The sequence below is a fragment of the Podarcis liolepis genome (assembly GCF_965112155.1).
Source record: "Podarcis liolepis genome assembly, chromosome: 6".
NCBI lineage: Eukaryota > Metazoa > Chordata > Lepidosauria > Squamata > Lacertidae > Podarcis > Podarcis liolepis.
In genome coordinates this window covers 21,818,268-21,835,795 of record NC_139559.1, presented here as the reverse complement: position 1 = coordinate 21,835,795, position 17,528 = coordinate 21,818,268, and the positions used below count along the sequence as shown (strand labels likewise).

At 45.6% G+C, this 17,528-nt stretch overlaps 1 protein-coding gene across 5 annotated transcripts in view; it reads left to right on the top strand.

Moving 5' to 3' along the window:
• The window catches only part of EYA2 (EYA transcriptional coactivator and phosphatase 2), a 131,343-nt gene that overhangs the window by 111,113 nt on the left and 2,702 nt on the right, over window positions 1–17,528 (top strand). For all 5 annotated transcript variants that reach the window (XM_083508121.1, XM_083508120.1, XM_083508118.1 and 2 more), the window contains exons 11-15: window positions 10,552–10,610; window positions 11,452–11,612; window positions 13,912–14,026; window positions 14,570–14,691; window positions 15,216–15,316. In XM_083508121.1, the coding sequence (XP_083364247.1) occupies window positions 10,552–10,610; window positions 11,452–11,612; window positions 13,912–14,026; window positions 14,570–14,691; window positions 15,216–15,316 (558 nt within the window). The remainder of the gene's footprint in view (window positions 1–10,551; window positions 10,611–11,451; window positions 11,613–13,911; window positions 14,027–14,569; window positions 14,692–15,215; window positions 15,317–17,528) is intronic.

Sequence of the window (17,528 nt, the reverse complement as noted above, 5' to 3'; positions counted from 1 at the left end):
TAATAAATTGGTGAAGCTAAATTACCTGCAGAGCCAAGGGCCATGTATCAAACTAGCTTTGAGCCCACATAGCAAGAGCTAAATAGATGCAGATCAGTATCTCCTATTATTTTCCCCTCCCTCCCTCCCCATCATCTTCATCATTATCACAGCATTTGAAATAGCTGGGCACTGTATGATAATAATCAGTGCTTTCTTTCTAAAAAAAAATGTTTAGGCGTACTCTCAATTTCCTACCCATATTGAAATACTGCCCCTCAGTGAAGCCAAACTTAGATTCACAAACTGTTTAGGGGTATCCGTACCCCTGCATTCCCTTCCCCCCAGAAAAAAGCTGTGACAATAACAAATAATACAGGCTCTGCCAGCAGTCTTATTTATTAGGGATGAAAGTAAAAGGGGGAAAGCATTAAAGAAGTGTCAGCCTGACTCCTTCTGAACAGCCACCATCACTTTTTGCTCATTCAGAAAAGAAGCCAATCTTTTTTGTTCTCTGTTTTCTACAAAGTTTCGCCCATTTGAGACCCATAGGTTTCTACTGAGCGGGGACCACCTGGAAGCACATCACGAGCTGCAGCTAATGCATTCATCTCAGCTGCATGCGGTTCTTGTTTTCATACATGCTGTGGTGAAAGAGAAGCCGTGTCTCATGAGCATGTGGCACTTGCCTCTGAGATATACTTGTTCAATAATGGCTAGACCCAATTACAAAAAAACCACTCGTCTGTCAGGAGGAATGAATAGGGACTAGGCACCACCAGATCGTGGAAACCACAATCTCTACTGGGCCTTCTTGTTTCATGATCCCACGTTGCCAAAGCTGCAGCCAGAAATCTGGGCCTCTTGTGATTCTAACAAGAGGCTACAGACCACCCAAAAGCATCTGAGGATTAGCATATGTGCTGTCAATTCCTCACCACGAGGCAAGCAAGGGCTTGTTTCATATTAGAAGACACACCATTGCAAGCAGGGAGGGCAGAAGTAAAGCCCTGGTGGATCAGACCATTGGTCCATCCGTCTCAGGATCCCTTTTTCCACAGTGGCCAATCACATGCCTCTGGGAAGCCTGCAAGCGAGACATGAAGGCAATAACTCTGTCCTGTGGCTGCTCCCACCAAGTAGGATTCAGTGGCATATTGACTCTGAACCTGGAGGCCCCAGCCATTGATAGACTTCATAAGCTAGAGGACATTACCACGTCTTGTGGCATCGAGCTCCGCAAATTAACTGCATGCTGTGTGAAGATGTACTTCTTATTGTCTGCCCTAAATCTGTTGCCAATCAGTTGTACTGGATGACCCTGATTTTTAGTGCTATGAGACAGGGAGGGAAAACTTCTACCTAACCACCTGAACATTTGTACGTCTTTATTTCCCATCCCACATAAGAGAACAGTAATTTTGGGTTTCTTGGCCTGCTGCAGTTCAAAAAACAAGAATTCTACAACCCAAAGAACCAAAACCATGTGAATTGCATAAATTTAAGTAACAGCATGTGAATGGCATAAATTATGTAAACATTATTGATCTGAGTAAATGGGTCCGGTGTCTCCTTGCAGAAAATGGGACAATACTATGTCCTACTTTTTAAAAATGTGGGAGGGCAAATGATGCCCTTGGGATTCTGGAAGGCATTTGGGACTGACTGTCTACAGTAAGTCCTACTGAGTTCATTGGGACTTGCTCTCAGGTAAATGTGTATAGGATTGCAGTCTGAGATCTTAGCAGTTACAGCCTTCATATTTTTAAGGCTGTTTTTTAAGGATTCGTCTTTTTAAGTATACTTCAAGCAAACCAAAAGCTTGAAATCTGTTTGGTGAAACGATCCAAATTCTGTTTGCAATTTGATTACAGAATGGACCCTGACTAGGGAAAGTGTGTATTGCCCCATGGCAAACCAGCAATTGCAGTGCTAAAAATATGCTTAGTTTAGCCAGCTAGACAGAGCAGTTTGCATTAGTTTGTGGCTGAGATGTCCTTAGACAACACAGCATTGGCTCTAGGAGGCTAGTATAGAAAAACAAACAAACCACAACTCTCTCTTCTCATGATGGAATGGTTATTTGTCTGAGCAAACCCTCTGTTATAAGAATTGGAGTCTGATTTCTGAGAGTGTCAAAGGTGGCAGTTGTGCAAAGTTAAATATATATAAATGCTGAAGGAGTGCTCAGGTGCTTCTGACTTGTGTGTTCAACATTGCCATTTGCTCCCCAGAGCACATGATGGTACTTCACACTGAAAAATTCTCAGGGAAGGTGAGGCAGGCAGAGGACGGAGAAAGTAACCGACTCACAAGCCCCTTTCCCCCTTAGAGTCAGTCCCCCTGCTTGCTCACTGAGAGAATTTCTCATGCAAGGAGGAGTTTGGTACATCCAAAGCAGTGTTGTGTTGGAAGACAAGATGCTTGTAAATCGAAGAGAGATCGCAGCTACTCTTTCTTTAAATAACATCCATTGCCATGGAGTTTCAGAAAGCAAATCATCTATACCTTTGAAGAACCATTATACCACTTTAACAGTCATAGCGTCCCCCCGAGAACCCTGAAAATGTAGCTTGGTCAGAGGAGTGGGGAAAAGCTTCCTTTTTGCTGAGGGAAGCTCCCATACGATGCTAAATAGCAGCTTCATTCCAACTGAATGGCTTTCTATCAGTCATCCGTACTGATTTTGCATGGAAGAGGAGAGTTCTCCTGGTCAGACCTCACCTGGAGTACTGTGTCCAGTTCTGGGCACCACAGTTCAAGAAGGACACTGACAAACTGGAACGTGTCCAGAGGAGGGCAACCAAAATTGTCAAAGGCCTGGAAACGATGCCATATGAGGAACGGCTAAGGGAGCTGGGCATGTTTAGCCTGGAGAAGAGGAGGTTAAGGGGTGATATGATAGCCATGTTCAAATATATAAAAGGATGTCACATAGAGGAGGGAGAAAGGTTGTTTTCTGCTGCTCCAGAGAAGCGGACACGGAGCAATGGATCCAAACTACAAGAAAGAAGATTCCACCTAAACATTAGGAAGAACTTCCTGACAGTAAGAGCTGTTCGACAGTGGAATTTGCTGCCAAGGAGTGTGGTGGAGTCTCCTTCTTTGGAGGTCTTTAAGCAGAGGCTTGACAATCATATCTCAGGAGTGCTCTGATGGTGTTTCCTGCTTGGCAGGGGGTTGGACTCAATGGCCCTTGTGGTCTCTTCCAACTCTATGATTCTTCTATGATTCTAGTTATCCCCCTAAATCGTTGTGAAAGACCCTGGCCCATTGTTGTCAACTTGTACCTGTTCTCCCCAGCCACTCCATTCAGCAGTTCACCCACATCCCTCCTCGCTTGGACTCCTACATTTTCTTCATCTAATAACATTCTTCTCTTATCCCCTTTCCATTCCTGCTTTGATATTTTGTTTTTGCCTGTAATCATAATTGATTTCTAATGTCCTTGAAAATCACCCCGACCCTTACTTTTCCCTCCTCCACTCTTGAACATCGCTATCTTCACTAGGCATGCTAGGAATTGCTGGTGCTGGCATTGACTGGACCAGTCAAAGGGTGGAGCTAATGGGAGGAACAGGCAAACCAGGAGGCAGTGGACCAGGCTTGAAAGTGGTCCAAAGTCCCCAAGTCCACTTTTAGAGAAACAGCGCTCTTAAGCATTTAACCAGGGACGCGAGTGGTGCTGTGGGTTAAACCACAGAGCCTAGGACTTGCTGATCAGAAGGTTGGCAGTTTGAACCCCCGTGACAGGGTGAGCTCCTGTTGCTCGGCCCCTGCTCCTGCCAACCTAGCAGTTCAAAAGCACATCAAAGTGCAAGTAGATAAATAGGTACCACTCCGGCGGGAAGGTAAATGGCGTTTCCGTGCACTACTCTGGTTCACCAGAAGCAGCTTAGTCATGCTGGCCACATGACCCGGAAGCTGTACGCCGGCTCCCTCGGCCAATAAAGCGAGATGAGCGCCGCAACCCGAGTTGGCCACAACTGGACCTAATGGTCAGGGGTCCCTTTAAGCATTTAACATGAAACGATATAAAATGTTCAGAAGAAAATGCCAATAAAATTAAAAATAGGCTCAATTATCAAAATATCTACATTTAAAAACAAATACACATCGTAAAATGGCATGTCTTCTGGGTAGGCTTTCCTGAACAAAGCAGTTTTCAGAAGGCACCAGTAACAGGAAAAACAGACCCACCTGGCTAATATTAGAGTGTAGGTGCTGCTACACTAAAGGATCGGTTCCTTGCTAGCGCAGAACAAACATTAAGTGGCACTTGTAAAAGTTCCAGTTGCACAGAACAGAAGAGTTGAGTGGGCAGCTATGGAGCCACTTTTTCTTGATCAATACTGCTCCTTCCTGGTGCTTTTTCTCTGCTTAAAGGAAATAAATATATTTCCTGTGCGGGAAGAAATGTCCCTGGGAGAGGGACTTGGATCCGGGGGGGGGGGGGGATGACAGGTAATAAAGAAAGGTTCGAGCAGCTCCTCCTCTGCCACAGATGCAGTCACGTTTGTAGCTTCTGTGTAAAAAGACAATGCCAGGACTGCATCTCTGTCATCTAGTCTAGCTGGCCTAAAGAAATGCAGAGAAAGAGTGTCAGTGAAAGAGAGGGATGTAGAAAAGCAAGCAGAGGGAATTGTGCCCTGTTTGATCTGCCAGAGTTGCAGTATGTTGTAGCACCATCAAGTGGTATATGAGGAGGTAAGCAAGACTAGATAACCCAAAACTGAATTGGTCCAGCAGGCTCATTTGTAGGTTAGCATGTAATTAAGATGCATTCATGAGGCTGGAGGAGTAGCGAGACCAAGAGGGTCAGGGAGGTGTAAATTTTGTTCACGTTAGTCCCTGGTTCAAGCTAACCTCTTGCTTTTCCATTCCTATGGAAAGTGGGAAGTTCTACCGAGTGTGATGTAATCCCTGAACACATTGTGGATGCTTTGATGTGCTTTGCTCCTGGTTGTGCAATTGTATTGGCACTTTTAACATCCATGTTCATGGAATTATATCAACTGGGCATTCTGAAACTTAAGACTGTTTGCCCTGTTGGAGAAGCGTTTAAAGAACTGCATATCCAAAACATTGCTTTGAATTAGCAACCCAAATTCTCAAGCACATTAACATGTTGATCTATTAGAGTAAAGTTTACTTGGACAGTGAAATCATATGTATAGGAGAGCCAACCAATGTTCATATTGTAAGATATCGGCTTTTGAGGGGGGAGGAAACAGTAATTCTGTCTAAGGCTGAGATGTCCAGAAAAGAAATAAAAAACTGTATTTGAATGAGGAGCATACACATTTTAACCAGAGCACCAAAGTAACTTTGTAAATTACTTTTATTTCTATTTCCAAATGTCTGTAGTTTCAGGGTGGGGGTGTGGGGGTGTGGGTGTATATGCTGTCAAATTCCATACTGGCTAGAAAATTACAATACTAGGAATGAAACTGCAGTGTCATTTGCAAGCATAAGTCCTAAGGGGCAGAATACAAGAATTTTGGCTTCTTCTTCTTTTTTGGACAACTCACAAAATCACAATCCTATCTTCTAACTTCTGGAGCCCATAAAATCCAGAATTTCCCTTGCGAGCCTGCCATCTCCTGTTGGCTTATTTATAGATACCGATTCGCATTTGATCACCAGAGAGAGATGATCTAAACATTACAGCACCATAGCAATTGCTCTTGGAGACTACAAGTAGTGCTTGTGGTTTATTTTAATTACCCACATGGCCTGTAAGAGGCACAGCAATCACAGATCCCTATGAGATCTCAGCATATCAGTTAAAGCCAACAGATGTGGAGCCTGGTCTTGGAAATGTCCTCATTACCAAACTTTATTCAAGCCAAACTGGAGCCTCATGTTGAGCCACCCAGATGTTCACATCCTCCTCGTTGCTCACCAAGGTCTCAAAAGCAAAATCTGCAAGAATGAAAAATTAGTCTGGTAACCAAGTACTGTAGTAAAATATGGTCTACATTCTTGCCTTGTCCAGCTTTGCTGTGTTTTACCCAGTAACATGATAGTGTCGGTCGGCAACGGACTATGAGGTAGTGTCTCACTAAGTGTCATGGTATTTTATTAAGTCAGAAATGTGATCGCTACTGTTGTCAAACTTTAGCATACAGAACAATTCATTCACAAATGAGAAAAGCAGATTCCCCCCCTACAAATGCCTTTCCCCTGACATAATTGCGCTGCGCAGTGCAACTCAAGTTGAGTGGGCTGCGACAATATTATTCCAGCGTGGCTTTTCACAATCCGCATGCACGGCTGAGAATGTTTTTATCATTTTGGAAAGGCATGCGAGTGTGCCAGCAGAAATGTGCTTTTAATTTTGTTTTCTCGGGCCATGTTTGTAGAGTCAGCCCTCACTTAAAATGCAGCCTGAAAAGTGACTAAGGAAGGAAGGAACTATAGATATTACTATCAGCATGGAATTGGCATATCAGATTCGCCTTCAGCAAAAGTCTGGCTTGTAACGCACACAAGCGAGCGAAAGCAGGATCTGTGTCTCTGCTGTGATGGTCCTTGGTTTTTTAAGGAACGTCAAGGAAGTTTAAAGAAACACACCTGTAAATGTGCATGGGTTGAATCCCATGTTTGTATCGTGTAAGGATCCTGGGCTAGGGACAGGTCTCAATCAAGAGCCTCAGCAAAGCAGCCTTGGGCACCTTATCGCCTGTTCCACCAGTGTACTGGGTTTTTGGCAACCATGGCCAACCTCTGGGTATGAAGGGTGCTGTGTAGGCTGCAGTATCAGCCTACCTGAATCTACCGGGCCCTGTAAAGTCTAGATTTCAGAATCAGCTCCTTATTCTGAGCAACCCATCAGTGAAAATAGCAGTGCAGCATCTGGGTGCTTCACCCAGCGGCAGAGGAAGCCACTCGGGCACCTGGGGTGGTGTGCCCAGGGGCGGGGTGAGCCACTCATAGGGGCAGGGCACACCACGGGGCCTCCGGAGTCTGCCTGCCGCCTCCCACTCAGCTGCCCTTCAGTTGGGGGGGGGAGGCGGTGGGCAGACCGTTTGGGTGCGCGCCCAAGCCACCTGTCCCAGGAGAGACGTGTGGCTCTGGCGCATTGCAGGCCCCACGGTGAGTGCCGCCCGGCATTTTGTCACTCCCCTCAGTGGTGACACCCAGGGTGACCCGCACGCACCACACCCCTTCCTCCTCCCCTGGCTTCACCTCACCCATCTTGCCCTGCCCATCTCACTGTCTTCTCTGGACTCTGCCTTTGGCCTTCTTCTGTGCCCTTGCCCTTGGCCCCTCAGATCCTGATCTGTCTTTCCAAAACAGCGTACAAAGAGCCCTACTGGATCACGCCAAAGGCCTATCTAGCGCAGAATCATGTCTCCCACAGCAGCCAATCAAATGTCTTTGCGAAGTCCACAAGTTGGACATGAGGGAAATGGCCCTCTTGCACTCATGATCCCTAGCACCTGAGATTTAGAAGCATCTTGCCTCTGATCTTGGAGGTGTAGTATATAGCCATAATCTCTTCGCTCACCTATAACTATGCTGGACCGTTGGATCCTTTACGTTAGGCCCAACACTGGCATGGGGGTTGGCTAGATGACCGTCGGGTGACCCTTCCAACTCTACAACTCAATGAGCTTCCTTCCTGATGCAAACAACAGCTTCACAAGGCTATTTCCGTCAAGAAAAGTTAATATTTCTTCACCTGCTCTGCTCCAAATGCTTCTCAGTGTTTTTATTTAAAAACTGATCACCTTAAATGCAGTTAGCATAGTGTGTAGTTTTGCCATCACCCACCCTACTCATTAAATGTTACTCAGTAAAAGTCTTCCTCCCTTGAAGCTTTTGCAACTCTGTGAAAATACCAAGTCAATGTGATAGTTTTGGGGTGGAGTAAGGGGGGGTAGCGGAAGCAACTTTCTGATTTGCATGTACACTCACTGCAGCATGATTTTTTTGTTTCTGCCCTGCGAGGGTCACGGAAGGAAGCTTCCTGACTCTTTAGGAATTTGGAATGTCAAACCAAATAAAGAAACCATTAAAATAACATAGTTAAAGTTTTTGAGGTTGCGGCCTCCTCCACTCAGACAATAAAGAACTTGGAAGATAAGGTTTTAGAGTGCATATTTCACAGTGGCTGAACTCCAAGTCCGTTATCTACCAAGATGGGCTTTGGTTGCTTTTCTCCTCCAAAGTTTTTGTATAACTTTATAGGCATGCACAAATAATAAGGTTGATAGCTGTAGTGTTTTTCTGTCACAATTTCCTCTGTGCTCAGCAAGTAGAAATGATCATCCCCTAAGAGTTCTTGGCAGGCCACTGTTCCTGGTTCCTTAAGATTTTTTGTATTGACACAGTTCGAAAGTGCTGAACTCTGCCAATTAGCATGGAATAATCGTCATCCTCAAGTTCTGCACTTATCATCACTACCCTGTTTTTCTTCTTCTTCCAGTCATTGATAAACAACAGCCAATGCTATGAATGACATATCAGCACATTTGTTTGGTGGTGTAAAAATTATTGTGGCTGAGCATTCCTCTCTTAGGCAGATTGCTAACTAACAGCTTGGCAATAAGAACATAAGAACCAGCTGGATCCAACCAGTGGCCCATTAGTCCAGCATCCTGTTCTCATAGTGGTGAACCACATGTCTATAGGAAGCCTATAGAACCTGAGTGCAACAACACTGATGAATTAGTGGTTCTTCATTAGTAGGTTAGGAGATGGAGTTTGCTTGATTGTTTTGAAGATAATAGCCACCAGAGATTGGGAAATATGGTGCAAAAACTAATAAGGTGGGATACAGAGTATGCACCTGTTTGCTGAAGGCTGTTCGTTGCATGTGCGTTGCAAGACCCCAGGTCTATCCATATGAAGCTACCCGGACCCTGAGATCATCTTCTGAGGTCCTCCTTCATGTGCCTCCTCCTCGAGAGGTCCGGAGGGTGGCAACATGAGAACGGGGCCTTCTCTGCAGTGGCTCCCCATCTGTGGAATGCTGTCCCCAGGGAAGTTTGCCTTTAGGTGCCAGGCAAAAACATTCCTTTTTAAGCAGGCCTTTGGTTGATTTGAGACATCCTGTGCCCTTTTAAAATGTGGTTTTTTGGGGGGGGATGGGGGCTATTGGGTTGTTGTTTTTATTTTGATTATATAGTTTGTGGTCTTATATTCTGGTTTTGTTCTGTGAAGCACCCTGAGACCTTTGGGTATAGGGCAGTATATAAATTCAATAAATCATCATCATCATCTAGTGTGGAGCAGCAGATCAGCTGCCTTGTAGGAGTGCCTGCTGTTTGCTTTCAAATATATTTTTGTAAGGAAATTTTTGTTTCCGTGCACTGCTCTGGTTCACCAGAAACGGCTTAGTCATGCAGGCCACATGACCCGGAAGCTGTCTGCGGACAAACGCCAGCTCCCTCAGTCTATAGAGCGAGATGAACGCGCAACACCAGAGTCGTCCGCGACTGGACCTAATGGTCAGGGGTACCGGTACCTTTACAGAAAGCAAATGCTATAAAAATGCCACAGACCTTGGCTGTGTATACATCATACATTTAAAGCACATTCATGACAACAGTCCTGGCAGCTGTGGTTTACCCCTCACAAAGCTGTCATTCCTAGATCCCTTAACATACTACAGTTGCTATGGGGGGTGCTTTAAAATGTATGTTGTGTACACTGCCCTCCTCTATTTTCTTATATTGAGTAAGCCAAGTCCAGGTAACATTCCCCCTGAAACTTCTCACCACGTTCAGAAGTGAGACACATGTAACAATACCATTATTGGAAAGAGATACAGTGGTACCTCAGGATAAGTACTTAATTCGTTCTGGAGGTCCGTTCTTAACCTGAAACTGTTCTTAACCTGAAGCACCACTTTAGCTAATGGGGCCTCCCGCTGCCGCCAGAGCACGATTTCTGTTGTCATCCTGAAGCAAAGTTCTTAACCCAGTGGCGTAGCGTGGGGGGTGCAGGGGGGGGCGGCCGCACCGGGCGCAACATCTGGGGGTTAGGGTTAGGGGGCGCAAATCCACGGGTTAGGGGGCGCAAATTACTTGCTTTGTCCCGGGTGCTGACAACCCACGCTACGCCACTGTCTTAACCCGAGGTAATATTTCTGGGTTAGCGGAGTCTGTAACCTGAAGCATATGTAACCTGAGGTACCACTGTATATATGTTGGTGTTGGTCTCCTTTTCCTTGGAACCTTGTTCTCTCTAAAGAAGGAAGTTTGTAGGTTTAGGCATAGAAACGATTAATGGTGCTGTCCACTTGAAAGACAATGATGTTTCTTTGCATGTTTCAACACTGCCTGGAATGAATAGGAAACAATTTACCCTTAGGTGGGTAACCGAGTTGTATGAGTGACCTTATTGTCTGTGAGAATTGCTGTGTTTAACCGCATATAACTCGTGTTCTGGGAATGTGGTATCTGACTGAAATGTTGCTTGTAATGTGATTACTATAATTGACCAGAAATTGTTGGGGAAATCTTTCCTCAGCATGGTTTCTGTTGCACAAAATCTCTCCATTGTTGTTTTTACAAAGCAATACTCATTTCCTGGCTGATTGTTTTTGGAAATGGTTTTCAGGATTGTGACCAGATACACATAGATGATGTGTCATCAGACGACAATGGGCAAGATTTAAGGTAAGGCGACTGTGTTGCAGCATGCCGTGTAACTAGTCCCCCAGCTATTTATGGATACTTGGAGAATAGCCAATATACTGGAGGCTGTTTGATTTAGCCATTTTTTCTTTGATCTGGCCAGTTTTTCTGCTCTATGGGGAGAGTGCAGTTATCTCATAATTGTATTTTCAAGCAGTTATCTAGTACCAGAAGTTTCAGAGAAGAGTTAAATGCACCTGACACTTGACAAAGGGGTGCATCTCTTATCTTCAAATCAATTTTCCAACAATCAAACCATATCCTTGTGACCCCATTCCTTCACCATTGGGGCCCAAGTTCCCATTGGGCAAAGGGAATATAGGGAATATTTGTCATTGGGGCCAACCCATTGATGGGGCCACCAAAAAGCCAAGTTGCTTTAAATCTGATTTAGGACCATATATGCAGTAGCCTCAGAACTGCAGTGCAGTTATTCCCTGCTTTCACAAACTGCTTGCGCAGACACCCTCAATCCTGTGGGGACTTGCAAAGGCCGACTTCCAGGTGGACCGTTCATTGCCTTTATCTTATGTTTCATTTCATCAGCATGTTGATAAAAGCATATGGTAACTAGCTGAGAGTTTGAGTCAATAAATGACCCTTTTCAGTGAGCGAATGTACATCAACTGATATCTCTATACCATAGGCAGAGAGGACAAAATTACAGGGCAAATGGGGAAGGACACTTTCTTTTCATCGTCCACTGACTCTAGTTTAGCCAGAAGTCTGGAGCATGTCTTCCTCTTGTCTAGTTTATCCGTCCTAATGGGAAGCGTAGGTTATAATTTCACTCCTTTCCCCTCTCCTCCTTCCTTTGCCACAGCACATATAATTTCTCAGCAGATGGCTTTCACAGTTCAACCGCTGGAGCAAATCTTTGTCTGGGCTCGGGAGTTCACGGGGGAGTTGATTGGATGAGGAAATTAGCATTCCGCTACCGGCGGGTGAAAGAACTTTACAACACCTACAAAAACAATGTCGGCGGTAAGTGTCTCCCCAACCCATCAGGGAAGGCTCCTTTGCATCCTTGTTAAGACTCTTGCCTTCCTGTTCTTCAGAGCAGATGCAGAGAACGGCTTGCATATTTTGCAATTTAGAGACGTGGAAGTACAAAAAAAAAAGTAGGGGGGGATGTTGTTTATTTTCCAGTTCTCCTAACAAATTTGGTGAGAGATCACGGCGACCTTCCTCTGACCTGGTACCTTCCAGATGTTTTGTACAATGGATCCCACCATTGGACATGCTGGCTGAGGCTGATGGGGTTTGTAGTCCAACAGCATTTGAAGGGCAGCAGGTTGGGGGCAGCTGGGTCACACGATGGGCTGATCTTATAAGGGTAGCCTTGTCATGGAGCAAAATACTGGGGTCGTTATTGCTCTGGACCCCACTCCCAGTCCTGCTTTTATTATATGTTGAAGGTGGAGAGATACTATTGCTAGGTCTACATTGCCTGGTTTAAGTTGGCCGGTGAGCAGTTTAAAGGGCCTGTATTCTTGAGACAGCTCAGTTGATAGAGCTTGAGACTCTTCATCTCAGGGTCATGGGTTGAAGCCCTACATTGGGCAAAAGATTTCTGCATTGCAGAGGGTTGTACTAGATGATCCTGGTGGACTCTTCTAACTAACACCAAAAAGGCAGGAAGGGGTTGGAAAGGAGGGAGGGAGAAACGGCAATTGCTCCTCCAGGTATTTTAAACGTGCATTGTCTGCCATTATTATCTGGAATAATGACCTTGGCACACAGCTTTTCAGGGGGACTGAAGAAATAATAACTGGTTGGGCTTATCTAGCTGTCTGCTTCAGCTCAGACCATTGGCTCCTTTCAGACAGTCACTAATCTGCAGGAAATGGCCTGTACCTTTAATGGTTATTGTTTAAGTTCATGGTGCATGTTCTGCTGAATATGTTTTTAAAGGCACGCATAAAACATTTAACAGCTGATAAATGTAAAAAAATAACAATAAAAATCCAAACCCACTCTGGGCCAGTTTTGACTTCATCAACACTACTTTTTCCAAGACTGCTCCGAGGCAGCATAAGCCTCTAACTACACATGGTGCTCAGTTGTAGGAATGTTCTGCCCGAGGTATATAGGGAAGTGAGTGAGCCAAAGGCTCCTACCTCTTTCCCCAAGGATTACTTTTCTTACCGAAATTGGCCTTCCAATGTTGCTTGACCTCCTGCAGGAGAAAACATACCAGCACCTGCATCTTTCGCCCTGCAAGTGTCAAGCACCTTGGACAGGGCGAGTGTGATAAGGAAAACAGCTCATAGGGAAAGAGAGAAGCCCCTCGCTGTGACCCTCTGATTCAGAATGCAGTATCCCACAACCGTAAAGAAAGTGTGCATGTGCACAGAGGGGTAGGAGAAGAGAACTCAGGGGAAACGTGCACACAATTTGAGCATCACAGGTCAAATGAGGCATGACACTAATTGCGCGAATGCAATGAACGTGTCTGGTTTTTAAATCTTTAAATTGCAGGTACAAGCGGCGGGGGGGGGGGGGTGTCATCATCAGGACTGTATTATGTGGGTAGATTTCCCATGCTGCAATTTCACATGAAATCCCTGCCCCACCGAAGCTGTCGGAAGGGAAAAGGCCATTTGATGAAGCCCCAGCAAGGTGCTATTTAAATTTAAAAAACCAAAGCACTTAAATCGGATGCTCCTATTTAAGGTGGCCCACTGAGGGAGTCTTGCCTGAGGACACCCCAGAGAAACCGAAGCTGGCTCTGTGCAGTTGGAAGAACAGGAGGGCTGTTCAGGACTGGGTGAGGCTGTAGCGCATCCTTGGCCAAACGGCTGCACTCCAACTCCCCATCAGCCCTAGCCAGCACAGCTAACTGAAAGAACAACTGGGGGGGCACCCGGTTGGCAAAGGCTGCTGCAGCCACTCAAAGGAGAAACCGTGTGAGACTGCAGCACTGAGACTTGGGGCCTGCTGGGGGTGGGGTGGGATGTGGGGAGGAAAGCTCTACCACAAGTGGCTTAGGAGGGAAAACCAACCAGCAATGTGCTGCTTCATTTTGTTACAAGCACCTCCCTGCAATACAGTTTCGCTCCCAGCTCTTTGGCACATGGTGATTATCAACTGCGCAGGTGGGGGGGGGCGCGCATAGGCGGCTGGTGGGTGGATGGCCCTGCCTTTTGGGCATCAGGTTGTACTAGTTGGATTTCTGGCTCATTCCAACTCAATGATTCCATGGCTTTGCAAAAGCCATGTGCAAGCTATTCCGCGCCTTCCCATTGGAACCAGCTACAAACGCAGCTTTCTCTATCCACAGGTTTAATAGGAGCTCCTAAGAGGGAAACCTGGCTGCAGTTAAGAGCAGAACTGGAAGCGCTGACTGATCTCTGGCTAACACATGCTTTGAAAGCTCTGGATTTGATACATTCCCGGTAAGAACGGCTTAAGGAGTCGTCTCCAGGCTGCAAGAAGTTTTACTTTCCTCTTGTGTTCTCCAAACAAACCGAGGCACGTTTATTTATAGGACACCTTTGGCCAAATTTGTGGGGGGCCACATCTGGACATGTGATGGGGAACTAGATCTAAAACCAGAACAATCCTGGCTCCCAGATATAATAGTTTTGTGCAGAAAGCAGGAAAGCAATAAAGGGAGTCAACTGCCCAAGGGGGGTGCAGTGTAAATGCTATTGGAGTTTTACACCATTTATATCCCCAGTGTGTGATTACTTGTGACGTACTCCTCTTTCAGGCTAGTTTTGAGTTATAATAAATTATGGAGGGAGAAAAACGTTTTAAGAGTCTAGCCACTGCTGACTGTGTTAATCACTGATTTCAAGGGACTCGTTGCTGGCAAACCTTATATCCTGCTTCCAGTTTAGCCTAATAGAGCAGAAAAGCAAAGATCTCTTGGGGGGAGGGTGGAAAGGGAGGGGTCCCCATTGACTTTAATTCTGTCACTGCTTTCTGTCTTGCAGGCCCAACTGTGTAAATGTTTTGGTGACTACAACCCAGCTCATACCAGCTCTTGCAAAAGTCCTGCTTTATGGACTAGGCACTGTCTTCCCAATTGAAAATATTTATAGTGCAACAAAGACAGGTAAGAACAATTGGTTGCATTCAGGGTTGACCTGTTGATTTAATGGGCCTAGGTTGCTCATGTCCACTAATATCAGTGGGTCTGCTGTGAGTATGAATAGTTTTGGATATAAACCCCATGAGTGGAATTCAGTATGGTGCTGAGAGTGGAGGTCTGGTTGTCTGGGCAGTCCATGACCTCCATACACACTGTCCAGGCTTGTGCTTTGGTGCTGCTAAGACAGTGGCTTGACTTTACCCCTGGAGGTTCTCAAAGGCAGGGGCTGCCCAGGCAGGGCTAGTTTCTGCACATAATCCTCTCTCTCCTCCATCCAGACCAGCATAAAGTGTGCCCGCCGAGCAAAAGCCCTTGAGTGTGGCCCAGGGAGAGTTTCAAGGACCAGAGAGACAGGCCAGGGGAGCCTGAAGTTCCCCACCCCTGGGCTAGATGAATGCGCCCCTAAACCCTCGTACAAAGAACAAATGACTCTCAGTTCCTTTATCACCTTTGCCCAGAAAAAATAATGATTTGTTTTTGTTATGCAGGGAAAGAGAGCTGTTTTGAAAGGATAATGCAGAGGTTTGGACGGAAAGCTGTGTACATCGTAATAGGAGATGGTGTTGAAGAGGAACAGGGGGCGAAAAAGGTACGGTTTTCAGGTTCGCAACCCCACTTTTAAAAGAATAGCTCAGAAAGCATTCTCACCTTTTACCTGAATCGTGAATAGAAATTAGCTCATTATTTTTTTCCTGGCCTGAAAGTTCATAAAGCACTGTGAGCAATTTCCTACTGTAAATCCTCCCTCCATCCCCCTCAGCTGTTGAGGAATTTCCAACAGTTTCCCACTTGCTACAGAAACTGCTCTTGATTAAAATAAAAAATTCCTTCCAGTAGCACCTTAAAGACCAACTAAGTTAGTTCTTGGTATGAGCTTTTGTGTGCATGCACACTTCTTCGGATAACATGCACACGGAACCTCATACCAAGAACTAACTTAGTTGGTCTTTAAGGTGCTACTGGAAGGAATTTTTTATTTTGACTATGGCAGACCAACACGGCTACCTATCTGTAACTGCTCTTGATTAACAACTGTTGGTTAGGTACATAAATAAGGAGTAAGAGCGAGTCAGTGAGTGCGTCGAGATCTGCTGTTCCTCATTTCTGCTGTGTGTGGGGTGGAGCACACAAAGTTGCTTTGCTAGTGCGTCCATTGATCTGTGGCAGGGGGTCTCTTAGATTTCAGACAGGGTCTTTCACAGCCCAACTTGGAGATGCCGAGAACTGAACTTAGCACCTTCTGCTGTGTGGAAGGTATATGTTCTTACCACGGACCTAAGGCCCCCCATCTCTTTCCCCCAGTGCTGTTTTCCAAATGAAAACCCATACACGCACACACTGCAGAAAGCTACTCTTTGCCTCATTAGGCTGTACGCCTCTCTTTTCCCCTGTGTGCATGCACTCCTTCTGCCGGGCTGATTTAGATTTCTGTAAGCTGAGCAGCCGGCCAGCAAATGGGTCGGTTCTCCAGGAGTTAAAAGTTAACGCCAGAAATGCATTAGGAAGAAAGTGAAGAAGTCATAATAATAGCGCGAAGCTTCAGACAGGGCTCCCGCAAACTTCAAAGGTAACAGGGTCAGTGCACGGAGGTGCATCAAAGGCCACCGGCTCCCTGGCAGTGGGGTTAAGCAATACCTTTTACAAACTGTGCCGCAAGAAGAGGGGGGCCCCTTTGCTGGTGTCTCCTGCTTTAAGCCTCTTCCCCCTTAATGGGCGCACATTCTTTGCCCGGAGCTGTCAGGGCCTCTGATTGATGATGATCATTAGCAAGGGTGACTACACACCTGAGCTCTATAAACCCATGGGGAGGGCAGTCCTGATGATATCTCTCGGCCTGAGTGGGTCATTTCTCTTCACCTGTCGGGGCGAGTGATGAATGGATGGGAGCTGAGCAGCAGGCGTGGCTGCGCTGCCAACATCTCATCTCTTCAGAGAAAGAAAAACAGATCATTTAAATGGAAGCAGAGCCATGTGGGGAAAGCAAAGGAGGAATGAATGAGGTGGAAGTAGTGGCATTTTCTTCTTCAAGGGCAGGCGGCTGACTTCGGATTTGTTTTTACATTACTTTCTTTTTTTAAAAAATACATTTTTATTAATTTTTAACATATCATTTCCAACAGTCATTTAACATAACTTCTTATGTTATACAATATTTTAGACTTCCGTCAACTACCTTTGAAGATTTTCCATTCTTTATCACTTAATCTGCATTTCTTAATTTCTCTATTACTTTTAATTATCCTTAACTGATATTCTCTTCATAATCTTCCTTGCAATATTTGGCAGAATCCTCCTCATAAAACTTCTTGCACTCCTACTAGCATAATCTGTTTATTACAATTGCTTTTCAGATAATTCAAATATTTACTCCAGTCCTCTAAGAATCTCTGGTCCCGCAGGTTTCGAATCCTTCCTGTCAATTTGTCTAGTTCTGCATACCATATTTTTCAGTCTATAAGACGCACTTTTTCCCCTCCAAAAACTAAGGGGAAATTTGTGTGCATCTTATGGAGCGAATGCAGGCTCCATGGCTTCAGCGATAGCAACATAAAGCCTCCGAAGCGCAGTGGGAGCACTCCCACTGCGCTCCGGAGGCTTCGGGTTCCTTTCGCTGAAGCCTGGAGAACGAGAGGGGTCGGTGCACACCGACCCCTCTTGCTCTCCTGGCACTGCACAGAGAGGGAGAGCTGCGCAGCGCCCCTTCAGCAAAGCAGGAGGAAAAATGGAAGGGGCTCCGTTTCTCCTGCCGCTTCGCTGAAGGGGTGCTGCGCAGAGAGGGGGAGATTTTTTTTTCTCTTGTT